Source organism: Cibotium barometz, chromosome 34 (genome assembly GCF_041138505.1).
Source record: "Cibotium barometz isolate CiBa-2024 chromosome 34, ASM4113850v1, whole genome shotgun sequence".
NCBI classification, from domain to species: domain Eukaryota; kingdom Viridiplantae; phylum Streptophyta; class Polypodiopsida; order Cyatheales; family Cibotiaceae; genus Cibotium; species Cibotium barometz.
Window position 1 is genome coordinate 29,859,753 of NC_141079.1, and position 14,757 is coordinate 29,874,509.

Here is a 14,757-nt window from a genome sequence, read left to right on the forward strand (position 1 = left end):
CGAGAGCTCTTGTTTAAAGAGAATGACTGGGTCTTATTGCGCTTTGAAAAGGCACGACTGAGAAAAAGAAAGGGCAAGGAACGTCTGTTTCCTAAGCTGAGTATGCGATATTATGGTCCTTTCCAAGTCTCAGAGAAGATAAGTGATGTAGCATACAGGCTGAAATTGCCAAAAACCTGGAAGATACATAATGCATTTCATGTGAGCCTTTTGAGGCCTTTTATTGGCAATGTGCCAGAAGATATAGTGCCAGAGGAACAGCCTGAAGTGGAGGAATTGGATGAAATTCTGGTTCCTGAGCAGATTCTGGCCCATAAAGACAGAAAAGTGAAAGGACAAGTTGCAAGAAGATACTTGGTGAAATTCAGAAATTATTCACCAATGGATGCTAAATGGATGGATGAGGTTGAACTGGCTGATTCACCTCAGTTGCTGCAACTTTACAAGGAAGCCTTCCTGTTAGAACCTGTAATGGTTTAATATGCTTTTTGAAGCTGAATTCTGAATGACCTGTACATTTGTATTATATGTTTGGCAATGTACAGTTTTGACATTTGTTGTCAATGACTTAATCAATGAATGAACTTTCAGTGCTTTGAAGTTGTATCTGTTACGCTTCAAATGAATGATTTACATGTTGTGACACTAATAGTACAAGATATATGCTATCGCCCTGTGTTGCATCCGGAAACATGTATTTGAAAGGCTTGAACCTGCGATGGCACAAATGGTAGTGGGGAATTCCTATCATCGCCCCGTGTCATCCGTTGGCAGGAGATACATGCGATGACACTAATCACCTGGGGAATCTGGTGATCGTCCTGTGTCATCCGTTTGCATGTGGACTTGCAATCGAGGTCGCTTGCTTCTTTCAAGAGGGGGGTATGTCACCAGGAGGTGAAACTTTTTGCAGTTGATTTCCTTATTTACATTTCTTTTTAAATATATATATATATATTTTTCTTTTCTTTCTCTTTGGTTGCTGTTGTTTTCCCCCGGGATCTCTTGGAAGGGCTTGGGCCATTGCAATGTCAGAATGGGTCAGCCAGTGGGACTTTGCACCAGTGGTTGGCTAAGCCTGAGAACTGCATTGAAAGATGAATGACAGTGCCCAGGACATGGGCATTGAAAGATGAAGGACAGTGTCCAGGACATGGGCATTGAAAAATGAAGGACAGTGTCCAGAACATGGGCACTGAAAGATGAATGACAGTGTCCAGGACATGGGCACTGAAAGATGAATGACAGTGTCCAGGACATGGGCACTGAAAGATGAAGGACAGTGTCCAGGACATGGCCACTGAATGAGGGTATAGGCCAGTTTACATTAGTAAGTGGCCGCCACCGAAATGTGAATGTATCTTGAATTCTAAGCAAATTCTGAAGTGACCATAGTGGTCAAAGATGGTCAGGAGACCAGAAGGAATGCAGATGACATCATCCCTAAAATTTAGGGAACTGCTATTTTTGGCAGTGTCAGAATTGAAAAGTGTTCGCGTCAGTTTGTGCGGAATGTCAAGGGGACCAAAAGCTGACAAAGGACTGTTGTGAGAATGTGAACCAGTCAGGAGATTTTTAGCCTGGAAGATTGCATGTGGAAAAGGCTTAAAAATGTGCCAAGTGTCAAATTTTGGTGCATTTTCCTCATAGAGAAGAGGGAAGCGTGGGAATTTGGGGAAGGAGGCTAATTTGCAGCCATCGTGGTGTTTTGTTGCAGAAAAACCAGCTATTGTGGTGCACTCCCTTGCCCTACAACTCATGAATTGAGGGTTGAGCTTGCTCCCCACACTCTCTCTCTCTCTTTCTCTCTCTTGCAGACTATGGAAATGCTTTCATCAGATAAAATCAGGTACAATTGTGTGAATTTCATGCTTATATGCAAAGGCTAGTTGCCTCCTTGAACAGGAACAGGTGTAGTTGGTTCCTACACCAAAGCAGGGACAGAAGAGGGTAATAACCTCTTCAAAACAATGCTGTTTCAGCAATGTTTAGGTGCTGTTTTTGGGCTGTTATGTTGCCCGGTTGATGCCAAAATGCAGTAGGACTTTGCTAAAGTCCTCCAGGACAGTACAAGGGTTATTTTGGGCTGAAAACAGAGCTGAAAACAGGTCTGTGCAGAAAATTACAGCAAGCTGAATTGTGATGTTTTGGACTCCATTGGGTAGCTTGATGCCTATGGAAGTGAGCCTGCCAGTTGGGATTCATTCTGAGATGTTATGGAACAGTTTTAGTGCAGTTATGCTGGCAAATTTCTCCTAGAATTTGTAAAATTCAGCTAATGCAAGTAGAGTGCTTTGTTGCACTTGTGCTTTGTAATTTCCAACCTTTTAACAATAAAGAAATACCGCAAGGGGCGCCGGACTTCGGGGCCAATGTGTTGTTGAGCGAGGGAGCGAGGATTCTGTGAATGTGTGTCTCAGTAAGTCCAGGTTATTTGTGAATGAATTACCGCTTTATGTGTCCATAGACCGGTTCCAGGAAGCTTGACTCCAAATCCCGCAAGCTTATATTTGTGGGGTATAATTCTCTTTCCAAGGAATACAGGTTGTATGATCTAGAGAAGAATGAGATTGTTGTCAACCGGGATGTGGTCTTTGATGAGCATGTTCCAGTATCCACTGTCGAGGAGCCACCACTTCTTGGAGATCCAAAAGAGTCTGATGATGATTCCCAGACCATTGTTCCAGTTGATCAACCTCAGTCAATACAGGAGGTTGAACCCGCAGCTGAAGTAGAGTCTCCGCATCGGCAGGAGGCTCCACGATCTGTTCGAGTACCCAGGTGGTTGTTGGACACCCTTCGGGAGTCAGGTGTCACGAAGTTACCCTCCGAGTGGACCATAGAGGACAGCCCTCGAAGATCACACAGAGTCCGCAACAAAAGCAATACAGCAGAGCTTCTTCAGGTAAACTATGCTTTGATGTCTCGTATTATGCGGGACAAGGAGCCCACTTCCGTTTAGGAATCCCTTTCCCAGGATACTTGGAGGAAAGCCATGTAGGTGGAACTTGATGCCATCGAGAAGAACAAAACATGGGAGTTAGTACCGAGGCCATCGAAACGGTCAGTCATTGGTGTCAAATGGGTCTTTAAGACCAAATATGCATCAGATGGGTCGGTGGACAAACACAAAGCCAGACTTGTGGCTAAAGGTTATGCTCAGCGGCTAGGCATCGACTACGAGGATACCTTTGCACCGACAGCACGGATGACTACGATTCAGACCGTTCTTGCACTTGCTGTAATATGCGGAAGCTTCGGAGAAGGATCGGTACTTCAAAACTCAGAAAAACAGCACTCTTTTCGCGACGGAATTAACGCACAAACTGAAAGACGATGTGCAGAAAAATAGAGAGAGAAGGGGGAGATGGAGAGGACACAGTATTGGGTCCCAATTACCCTCTGTAGGGCCCCCACCACGGATGGTGTATTTGCTTTATTAGAATGATGTAAATCTGAAAACAAATAGAAAGTACTTGACCTTTTCTTGGCTGGAAAACCTGCCCTTGACCTTCAGTCCTTCACCCCTTTGCTTTAGCAATGTTCTTGGCTGTCCTGGCGCTTGGTTGCTTGGAGCACTTGGTGAATTATGAGATGACTACAATGAATTCTTGGCTGGGCTTTTATACTTCTCATATCATCCAGTCGGCCAGCTAATAATATCCCCACGACTAGATATTTTCAATAAAGTGTTTTCACACTCTATACCCTGCTGTCCAGCCTGCGCATGCTTCTGGGGCAGCATCCTGGCTGCTGGGCATGCTGAGCAGAGGTGTGGGCCTGCCCCTACACCTGCTGTTTAGTCGGCTGCCTGTCCAGCAGCAGTACAACTGGCCGAGAGCCCCTCCAGCCCATGCCTTGGCTGGTGGGCAAATCTTGGGCTCTCCTGGCCCCTTGGGGGTGGTTCTACACCTCCCCCATGCCCATACTACAAGTGCAAGTGCAAGTTCTTCGCACTGGGGTAGCCCTATGGGCTGGCCCCATCTCTACATGCAAACCTACATGCCTACAGAGGCCTGGCATCCAGTTGCAAACCAGATACACAGCACATCTATCATTCCAGAGGGAGACTCACAGCGCGGACTGGCACTGCTTCATGTGCAGGACAGTGCACACCTGACCTTGGACTCATGTGCAGGACAATGCACACCTGACCTCGGACGACTGAGATGGATCCCTGGCTGACTCGTCCCGGACTGGGCTCACATGGGACCAGTTCACCATCCCAGGTCCTGCACCTTCTGTACAGAAATGTCTACGTGGCATCCAAGTGCGGGATGCACGTGACATCTCCTTCTGCTCAACTTGACGGAAGATGCATAGCCTCCAAATAATCCGTCAATAATGCCGGATAGTCTTCGAAAAATTCCTTGTCGAGCCATACCGCTTCATGAGTTCCTCGGTCCTGAAACTTCGTGAGGAACTGTCGTAGTTTTCGGCCTGAGCCATGCTTGAAACGGTGCAGAAGGATCTGTTCTGGAACCATTACTTCTGCTTCATCAATGATGTCTGGTTCCGCTTCGTCTTTGACCTCTGAAGGGGGTGGACCTGCATATGGCTTTAACCAACTGACATGAAATACATCGTGCATAGTCCAACTCGGAGGTAGCTTTAACTGCATAGACACCTCATTAATCTTTTTCTGGATGGGAAATGGTCCAAAGCTCCTGAAAGACAACTTTGGGCATCGCTTGCCCACCTGCTTCAATCTTTGCTTCATTATCCGAAGATACACCCAATCTCCTTCCGAAAACTTCATGTCCCTTCGGTCTTTATTGGCCTGTCGAGTGTAGGCCTCTTGCGCTTAGCCAACCTGTCTTTAACGGACTCTAGGATCTCCTGGTAAGACTCCGTCACTCTGTTCGCCTCCGGTACTGAAGACGACATCCTGGTTAACAACGACTGGAAAGGCCTTCCAAACGCTGCCTCATATGGAGTCCTGCCAATAGCTGAAGAAAAAGAGTCATTCAAAACAGCTTGAACTAAAGGCAAAAACGATTCCCACTTACCTTGCTGATCGTGGACATAACACTTCAGCACATCAAAGGCCAACTGGTTGTATATCTCTGTCTGGCCATCTGTCTGTGGGTGGAATGCACTGGAAAAATTCAACTTAGTACCAAAATCATCAAACAATGCCCTCCAAAAATGACTGGTAAACTTGGCATCTCGGTCTGACACTATGGTCCTAGGAATCCCACCAATCGGGTACCAATGCCGAATGAATAGCTGGGCAACATCCTCGGCGGTCACATTGGCCCTGCAAGGAATAAGCATCACAAATTTGCTGAACCTGTCAACAATAGTCAAACACTGTGTATTACGCTTACTCGGACTGGGAGGCAGATTTGTGACAAAGTCCATCGAAATGTCTTGGAAAGGACCCTCAGGAATTGGCAAAGACTGTAACAACCCTATCTTCTTTCCACGAGAAGCTTTCACCTTTTGACAAATGTCACAGCGTTGTACATATGTAAACACATCACGCCTCATCTTTGGCCAATAGTATTGCCGTTCTAATTTCTCCAGAGTCGAATTCATGCCCCTATGACCACCTGTAATGGCGTCATGGGCATCATGGAGAAGAGCTGCCCGGAATGATTTCATGACACACAGTCGGCCTTTGTAGTAAAGCCAACCATCGCGTATCAGAAAATGGCATGGTCCTGTGGCATCCAATGCCTGTTCCCACTGCGTACCGAATTTCTCGGAATCCGCATACATGTGCTTCATTGCTTCTAGTCCTGTACCAACAAGGTCCAGTCTAGTGGTCTGAATCGCAGATACTTGTCCCTTCCTGCTCAAAGCATCGGCCACTGGATTGGCCTTTCCTGGAAGGTACTCAATCATGCCACCGAACTGCTGGAATATCTGACTCCAGCGGTGTTGTCGATCACTCCACTGTGCACTTGGCATCGTCTGAATCCAGCGCAATGCCTGATGGTCAGTACGAACCTCAAAGTCACGGCCATACAGGAAATGTTTCCAATGTTTCAAGGCCTGTATAACTGCTAGGAGTTCACGATCGTAGACTGAGTAATTCTTTTCGGCGGGCAGTAACTTACGAGACATGTAAGCTACTGGATGACCATTCTGTTGTAATACACCTCCAATTGCGATGTTACTCGCATCGGTGATCACTTGAAATGGTTCGTCCCACGAGGCAAGGGCTAAACAAGGCGCTTCTGACAAAGCCACCTTGAGGTTCTGGAATGCCTCCAACGCTCGTGGAGTCATTCGAATCTTTTGCCTCCTTGTTTTCACTCCCTTTAGCAAATCGGTGAGGTCTGCCGAGAGATCAGAAAACTTGTCAATGTGGGTGGAATATGCCTGGCATATACCCACAAATGATCTAATGTCATAAGCAGTCTGAGGTACTTCCCAGTTAACAATCTCGGCCACTTTAGCCGGATCAAGTCGAATGCCTTCGGCACTGATTATATATCCCAAGTAATGTACCTGGAACAGATAAAATTCTGACTTCTTTTCATTGGTAAAACCTACTGTGGTATGAACACGCCTCCATCAAACTGTCCATACCCACTGGCCTCTGTTTGTACCCATACCCACTGGCCTCTATTTGTACCCATATTCCTCCTTCAAAACCATTTTTTCCCATTGCCTACCTGAATAACATGGCAGGATCACTGTCTACTCATCTTATAAGGCCCTCCACGCCGTGCCCTCCCCCTTACTCCCCCTACGGTCTCCTTGTCCTCTACACCCGCATCTATCACCAATTGGAGGTCATCGCCACCACCGCCATCCTCCAATTCGATGATTCCCACATAGCCTTTCCCCAAGACTTCACCCTTAATGAGGCACATGATGCAAAGTCCTTTGTCTTCTCCAAACCCTCGCCATCCGCCTCTATGGGAGACCATGTGATGACAGTGAAAGTGATGACAATGGGTGATATAATCATCCCACCTAAGGAGAACCCCCCTTCCCTACAACCTTGCTACAAACAACCTCCTCCTGGCCCTGAACCCCTCTCTCACCCTGGCTCCACCTCTCTCAACCCCCCACCACTGGTTCCCACCAATGCTCCCTCAAACCACCCACCCTCCATGCCAAACTCCTTTGAAGCACCAGCTTCCCCTCTCCAACCTCTTCCCCTTCCACCCTTCTCCTCTTTCCCTCACCTCATATTTTCCCTCGCCACCCCCTTCACCAACACCACCATCACCCCCTTCCTCTCTCCATCTCGGATTGGGCTTGCCCAATCTGAGAGGACCCTCCTTCGACATTACTGGCTAAGATCACTTTGTCAATATCTGATTTCCTAACTGCGGCAAAGTAAGCTTCAAATTGATGTAACCATGAATACAGAGTAGTGGGATCGAGTTTACCATTATACTTACTGAAATTCATTTTCTCGGGAAAATGATTCGAGGGCGCCGCCGGTGTCAATCTGGCGTCCAAAGCTCGGAGGTAACGCTCGTGTTCCACTCGTCGCATGGCGTCGTCTTCTCGTTGTCGAATCTCCAATGCACGCATCTGCATCTCAAGCAAGGAGCTTGGCTGCGGCTGTGACCCTGCGAGAGGGTCCCTGTGACGAGGATCTGGTACCTGGGATACGGAAGGAGAGGGAGGAGGAGATGGAAAACGCGACGCTGGAGAGCGAGAACGCTCCTCCAGAGCCAGAATCCGCGCCTTCTGCTCATCCAACTTGGTTGTCTGGTCTGCGATTGCTCGCATCATCTGCTGGAACATATCTTGTACACTCAAGCCGGGTGCCCTAGCTGGGCTGCCTGGTGCACTCTGGTCCCATGGTTCTGGTTCTCTCTCGTCGCCAAAGCTCGCCATAGCGGGAAAATGCAATTCCTTTCCGGAACGCAATCTGACCATCCACTATCTGTGTGGGAGACTTCCGGAGGCTTCCGGAGGCTAAAAACCAACCGTCCTTCGAGGGACAGGAGTCACTCCGAAAGGGGTAGTCCACCGGCGTCTAAAAACCAACCACACGAGCGAAAAAATTTTCTGGTTTTCTTTGCTGAATCTTTGTCCTTGAAGTGAGCTCTGATACCACTGTAATATGCGGAAGCTTCGGAGAAGGATCGGTACTTCAAAACTCAGAAAAACAGCACTCTTTTCACGACGGAATTAACGCACAAACTGAAAGACGATGTGCAGAAAAATAGAGAGAGAAGGGGGAGATGGAGAGGACACAGTATTGGGTCCCAATTACCCTCTGTAGGGCCCCCACCACGGATGGTGTATTTGCTTTATTAGAATGATGTAAATCTGAAAACAAATAGAAAGTACTTGACCTTTTCTTGGCTGGAAAACCTGCCCTTGACCTTCAGTCCTTCACCCCTTTGCTTTAGCAATGTTCTTGGCTGTCCTGGCGCTTGGTTGCTTGGAGCACTTGGTGAATTATGAGATGACTACAATGAATTCTTGGCTGGGCTTTTATACTTCTCATATCATCCAGTCGGCCAGCATTGCCATGGCATGATCCATAAAAGATTCAGCTTTCTTGGCCTTCAAACGATCATGTACCAATGGATCCTGGTGGTAGAGCTTCAATTCTTCTTGTTGTGCATAAAGAAGAGCCTGCATACGAGTAAGTTCAGCCCTTAACGCTATGGACTCTTCTTCCTGCATTCTCTCTTTGCCACGGGACAATTGTCCCACACGTTCTTATTCCCTGGTATACACCACATGAGTTTGCTCTTCCTGTAAAGCATTGGGAGCATGCATTTCATTGTCCCCACCTCTTGTGTTGACATCTTCAACTTTCACTGTACGGCTGTCCATAATGTTCCAAGTGTAGAGATAGCTAGTATTCGCGATGGTCGTCTTTCGCAATAGAAGTGAAAGAGAACCGTATGCTCTGATACCAATGTAATTCCACCGGTCAGTGTGGAATGCTTGGTTGAAAACGATGCTAATCAATACACTTAAATACAGCAAGATTTAACGAACAACAAGCTCAATACAAGATACAATTTGCTAAATTGACAAGAGACGCACAATGAGCTAGTCCCTCCCTCAAACAAAGTATATTAATCTTGGGAGAATCAAGTACATAGTGTCATGGTCATTTCTCACCAGATTTCCATACCAATGCATATAAATACAGTATTGCAAGCAATACGGTTGTCTATGAAGATATGCAACTCACACTACCCTACCATCTGCTCTCTATTGATCCACCAACACATGGTAGTAACAACCTGCACGAGAGCACGTAGGACAAGAGAACACTACACAGGGTATGTGAACATGGAGCCCTGTTACTTGCTTCCATAATTAAGCACTAAAGCTTACCAATTGCAAGTAGAGTCGATGACAATGAAAATCTTCGCGTCTACAGTGTTGAAATCTTCAATTTGTCGCAATCCTTCACGACAGAAGTCTTCAAGAGGGTGAGGGGAACCCTAGGAAAGCTTCCCCTATGGTTCAACTTAAGAAAGGAATGCTGAAATTAGGATTTTCAGCCAAAAGGCCAGAAATTATAGCAAAAGAAAGGACTTTTTTTCTGAATTTCAATCATTTGGAGTATGTAGGAGAGTGGATATCACCTGGAAACACTCTTGGAAGCTTGGAAAACAAACTAGCAAGCTTGGGTATGGAGTTGGAAAGGAGAAAGTGCAGAAAATACAGCCAAAGAGGATCATGAAGAAGGGTGAAAACTTCTAGAGAGAGAAGGAAGAGAGATGAAAAGATGTCCAACCTGGGTGTCAAGCAAAGAGGAAAAGTGAATTGTGATGCAAGAATCACTAACGCAAGATTAAGAAGCTAAGATATGGAAAGATGGAAATAGTCTTCCATAAGCCAAGCAAAAAGGCTCCAAGAGTCTAAGTGATCAAATGTCAAAAGATGTCCAAAAGATATAATAGTGGCCCATGAGCCCCTTTTACACTTGAGCCCATGACCATAATCCCTAATTCTAACTAATGAAGTTCCTACTTCATTGCAGAAAAACTATCCAAAGTCATCCAATTACGTGTCTACAATTTGGTAAAACTTGTGGCTGAGTTTACATCCTATAATTTATTTTTTATTTTAATATGGGTCTTCCTTAACTAACTCACAAGCCACAGTACAAATCTTGGACTAAGCGAGCGTGCAACACCACGGAGGATCCCAAGCGCTATCGCAGATACAAACAAAGTAGCTAACATTAATCTTCCTTCTCAGTGCACCGTCCAGCAAGTCGAAAGACAAGATCCAGAATTCAATCCTCCTCTTTTTCCTAGGTTCTATCAAAAAGGTAAAACACCAAATCTTGAAACTCTTGCTCTCTTTGATTGGGGACATTAATATTGAGGGCCTAAAGGTGATGTTGGGTTAGAAAGTATCTAGATCTTTGACGAGATCATACTCCTTGATTGGTTCTATTGGTTTCTCCAACCTTGTTGGAAAAGAAGCCACTCCTTTTGGTTTCTCCACTCTTCTTGGAAAAGGGCCACTCCTACCTTGATCACTTTGGGGTTTTGTAGAGGTGGAACCAGGGCAAGATCCTCCTTGGAAGGAAGATATGTTTGGAGAGGTTCTTTCTGGGTAAGATTCTGGACATGATCTTGGGCATGAGCTTCCTTTGCCTTAGGGTTTGAGGGTACACATGTTAAGAAAGTTTTGAAAACTATTAGACCCCCCTAAGCTCAATTGTGAATCGCCAAAAGCTTTGAGGATTCATACTACCCCTTGTCAATACACCAAAGTGGCATTAGCATGCTACTCTAGAGAGAAGGAGGACAAGAAGAATCAAAAACCCAAGGGGAATAACAATGGATCAGCTGTCATTGAGAGTCGAGACTTGCATGACATACAAATGGCATTGCACCCCTATTGCAAGATAACAACTAAGGGAATTGAAAACCCAATAGCTATACAATATTTATTTGCTTGAACCAATGATTCAAATGAGACTCTTCTTAGCTATTTATAGGGATAAATTGTCATTCTTGCTTGCTCCAAACCTACATTACTGTTTTGATTTGTGAGAGAGTTCAGCATGCTCACAGTGTTTTGTCTTTAAGACATGTATGTATGTGTGCAAAGTCATGTTTGTATGTGCGTATGTATGTCTGTATGTTCATACACAGATGCATGTTAAAGTTTGTGCATGTGTATATGTATGTAAGCATGTAAGCATGTATAATATGTGTATGTGTGTATGGGTGTGGGTGTGGGTGTATGGATATGTGTGTGTTTACGTACACATGCATATATGCAATATTCATCAATCCATCTATAGACCACCAAGAAGGTATGTATCGAATGAACATATGCATATTGTTTGCAGCTACAGATAATCAACCATGTATGCATAGAAACTTAAAACAGTACCTTTCGTTGAGATGAGACTGGTTTGGCACCGAGCTCTTCCAGAGATGGCATATCCCCAGGTTTAACTCCTCCTCTGATAGGAAGGCCCTTGAATTGCTTGGGAGTCTCGATAGATTCGCGCACACTCACATTCCGCACCTTCTCACGAAATGCACTATAAGTGACAGGCATATCCTCAAACTTGAAAGGAAGATCATCCACATGAAACAATGTGTTGCCCCAGAAGTACTTCACATCTACACCTTCTTCCTGCAGAGCCGCACAGACCTTCTTCTCCACCTGCACTTCTTCGTGTGACACCTCCTGGTGGGCGTACAGTGCATCTGCTCCAATGGCTTTGGCTAGGTTTAGGAGAATCTCCTCTGGCTTGCCCACTCGTACAACAAGATCTGAGCCGAGCTCCTTGAGCTTTTCTCTCAGATCAGAAACGCACTGCAGAACAAACCTGGCCCTCTGAGGGCCTGTTTTGTCGAAGCCGGATGAGGATTTTCCATAGTCCCGAGGGTCGAACACATACACAGGCAGCACAGAGAGGGACTCTTTCGATGCAGTAGAAAGAGCTTCGTTGTCGTGGCAGCGTAAGTCGCTGCGAAACCAGACTACGGAGGCTCTGCGCATCGCCCCGCCATCGCTAGGGTTTCCGAAGCTGTTGGACCTATCAGGTAAGCGATGATAGTCCGGAAATGCGGAGGAAAACTTCTTCGTCTTCCCCACGGCAGGAGAGCTCACTCCTGCCATCGCCAAATCCACGACATTTGCTGCAGAAATGGCTGGCATCACAGGCATAGGGCTGATACATTTCTTCTGCGAAGGAAGCTTCGCTGCAGACGAGGCTATAGCATTTGAAGAAGAGATGCGGGGCTTGGAGAGGCTAGGGTTGAAATGCAGAGGAGAGGAGAGGAGGGGGCCGAATGCGAGGGAAAGGGAAGCAAATGCAGAAGGGGGATGGTGGTGAGCTAGAGTTTCCTGGTTATGGCGATGGAGATTTAGGGTCAGGGTTTGCTGCTGCTGTTGTTCTGTTGAAGGTGAAGAAGATGGATGGAGGGTTTCGTGAAGGGGGCTTGCGGCAGCAGAGGAGGAAGACAGCTTTATGTTGTGATCCATCAGAAGCTCGAGGTCTCGGAACGGGCTCGCCATAGCTATGGACTCAAGCTCTCTCTGCCTGCCTCTTCTCCTCTCTCTCTTGGAAATAATGAAGCCATCGTGAAGATTATTGATCATCTTATCTTAATTACTCATCAAAATCATAATTAGCTATAGATGGCCTAAGTAGCTATTAATTAAGAGAGACAAAATTACAATAACTGGCTGGGATACAGCACTGATCACAAAAAAAAGTAGCTATTTACATATTAACCATGGACAACCAAGGCACAAGGAGAGGAGAGAAAAAAGAAATATTTGATTTCTAAAAAATAAGAGGAAAAAATCCCGTTGTATTCCGATTGACCTGTTGTATTTCGGCTTCCATTCTTGCATTTCGCTTCTTAATGTCTTTTACATACCGCAGCAACGCGCGGGTTGAGTACTGGTATATATTAACCATGCCCATTTCCATGGATGTGGTTATACATGATGACTATCACATCATATTGCACCATGTTGTGCACAATACAATTCATCAAGTCGTCCTAAACGTAGCCAAACTAGATACATGTTTTTGTTTCACCATTGTTATACATGACGGGTATGCAAAGCCACAATGCCATCGTTGCACCATTCTTCTGTAAATGTGGATAAAGTTTGGAGCCACGATGTCATTGCCACACCATTTTGTAGATGGGGGATATCCTAAATGAAGTGTCGAGTCACAGAGTTGGATATCTTGAAGGTAGCCAAAATAGCTATTGGCAAACTAACATAACTTGAGAAGACAAGTTTATGCATGTTGATATTGCCACACCATTGTTGCAAATGATGAGAGCTCTATGCAACACATCTAGTTACGATTTCACATGTTTTTAAAGGAGAATTATGAAACTTAAGGACCTAGATTGCATGTAAATTTAATCATTGCACCATTTGTCATAGGCGATAAGCATGCAAAGTCAGGTTGCACATTTGTGTTGTTACACCATTCTAGTAGACAATCGCGTAGATGATGGGTATGAAGAATTATATTGCACACTAATGGTATCTCTATGTTGTCATGGTGGATAATGACTCCACAGGGGGAACCACCCACAACATTGAAATCGTAACTTCAAGCTCATTTGGATGGTACACACATACAACCACATGGTTCATGTTTAAACATGAGAAGCGTGTGTGCACCCACAATCTTGTAGTTGTAGGGTAAAAGTTATAAATTCTAAGCCAAGGCTTAGAGGAGTACCTTTTTATTATTTCATTTACTTTATGTGTATATACAATGTGAAGACTCAACCTTTCTAACACTTCAATAGCAGGTTGAAAAATGTGAAGACCTTTCTTACTTTAGTGTAGAGTAGATCTTTCTTACTTTACAATGTGAAGACTCAACCTTTCGAACACTTCAATAAAGGGCTTCAAAATGTGCCCTTTATTGAAGTGCTTAAAGGGTTAGCCATTCAAGTCAAATTATGAGGCTATCTTTACAAATTCTATGTGCTTAAAAGTTCATTTCCAAAGTTTCAACCCATTTTACATCATTTTCATTGCAATATTAATTGCATTTAATTTATGAGTCGATGCTCTTTAGACTATCTTCATGTGACTTATGGATCCACTCTAATGGTCAAAAACTTCATCTCTATCATCTTTTGGTGTGATGTTTGTTTGTGACTTATGAACCCACTCTTGGGAAAAGATTGAAAAACACTCCATGGGGTCATTAAAAGAATTTTGATATTGATTTTTTTGTGAAAATGAAATATTTATGCTTATTAGCTAACGTTTAAAACTATGGGACACAAGAAACAAGTGCTTCAACTAATTATTTATTGAAAATAGATGTCTTAACCTTTAATTTACCTATTTAGAAGGCTCGTGTGTGTAAACCATGGGACACAAGAAACAAGTGCTTAAACTAATTATTTATTGAAAATAGATGTCTTAACCTTTAATTTACCTATTTAGAAGGCTCGTGTGTGTAAATGACCTTAAATTTTAAACCATGTCCCAACTAGATGCTTGACCTCACGATAAAGAGAATTATTACTTTAAGCCCTAACATTTTCTTCCTTTTCTTGAAAAGTCCAGGACAACAACTAGATGGATCAAAACTTTACCAATTTTATATATTTGAGGATACAAGACAAGTTCTTCTAGTTGTATATCATCATGAACATGCCAGAGGAGTCCTAGAGTTTGAGTAGACTTTTCAAAGTGCATAGGCAAATTCTAAGTAGACTTTTCAAAGTTGAGTGTTCTCTCATCTATAACAATTCATGCCATCAATTATATCAAGAGCTTGTGTGACTTTCTAGTACTTCATTTTTCCATTAATCTAACTCCTTTAGCTAGTCTTACATGCTT

General features: G+C 44.5%; 1 protein-coding gene across 1 annotated transcript in view; it reads right to left on the reverse strand.

The window, feature by feature from the left end:
- The window catches only part of LOC147618880 (blue-light photoreceptor PHR2-like), a 29,035-nt gene extending 16,529 nt beyond the window's left edge, over positions 1–12,506 (reverse strand). The window contains exon 1 of the mRNA XM_086773979.1: positions 11,302–12,506. Within this exon, the coding sequence (XP_086630105.1) occupies positions 11,302–12,438 (1,137 nt within the window). The 5' untranslated portion in view covers positions 12,439–12,506. The remainder of the gene's footprint in view (positions 1–11,301) is intronic.
- Between the last annotated feature and the right edge of the window lie 2,251 nt (positions 12,507–14,757).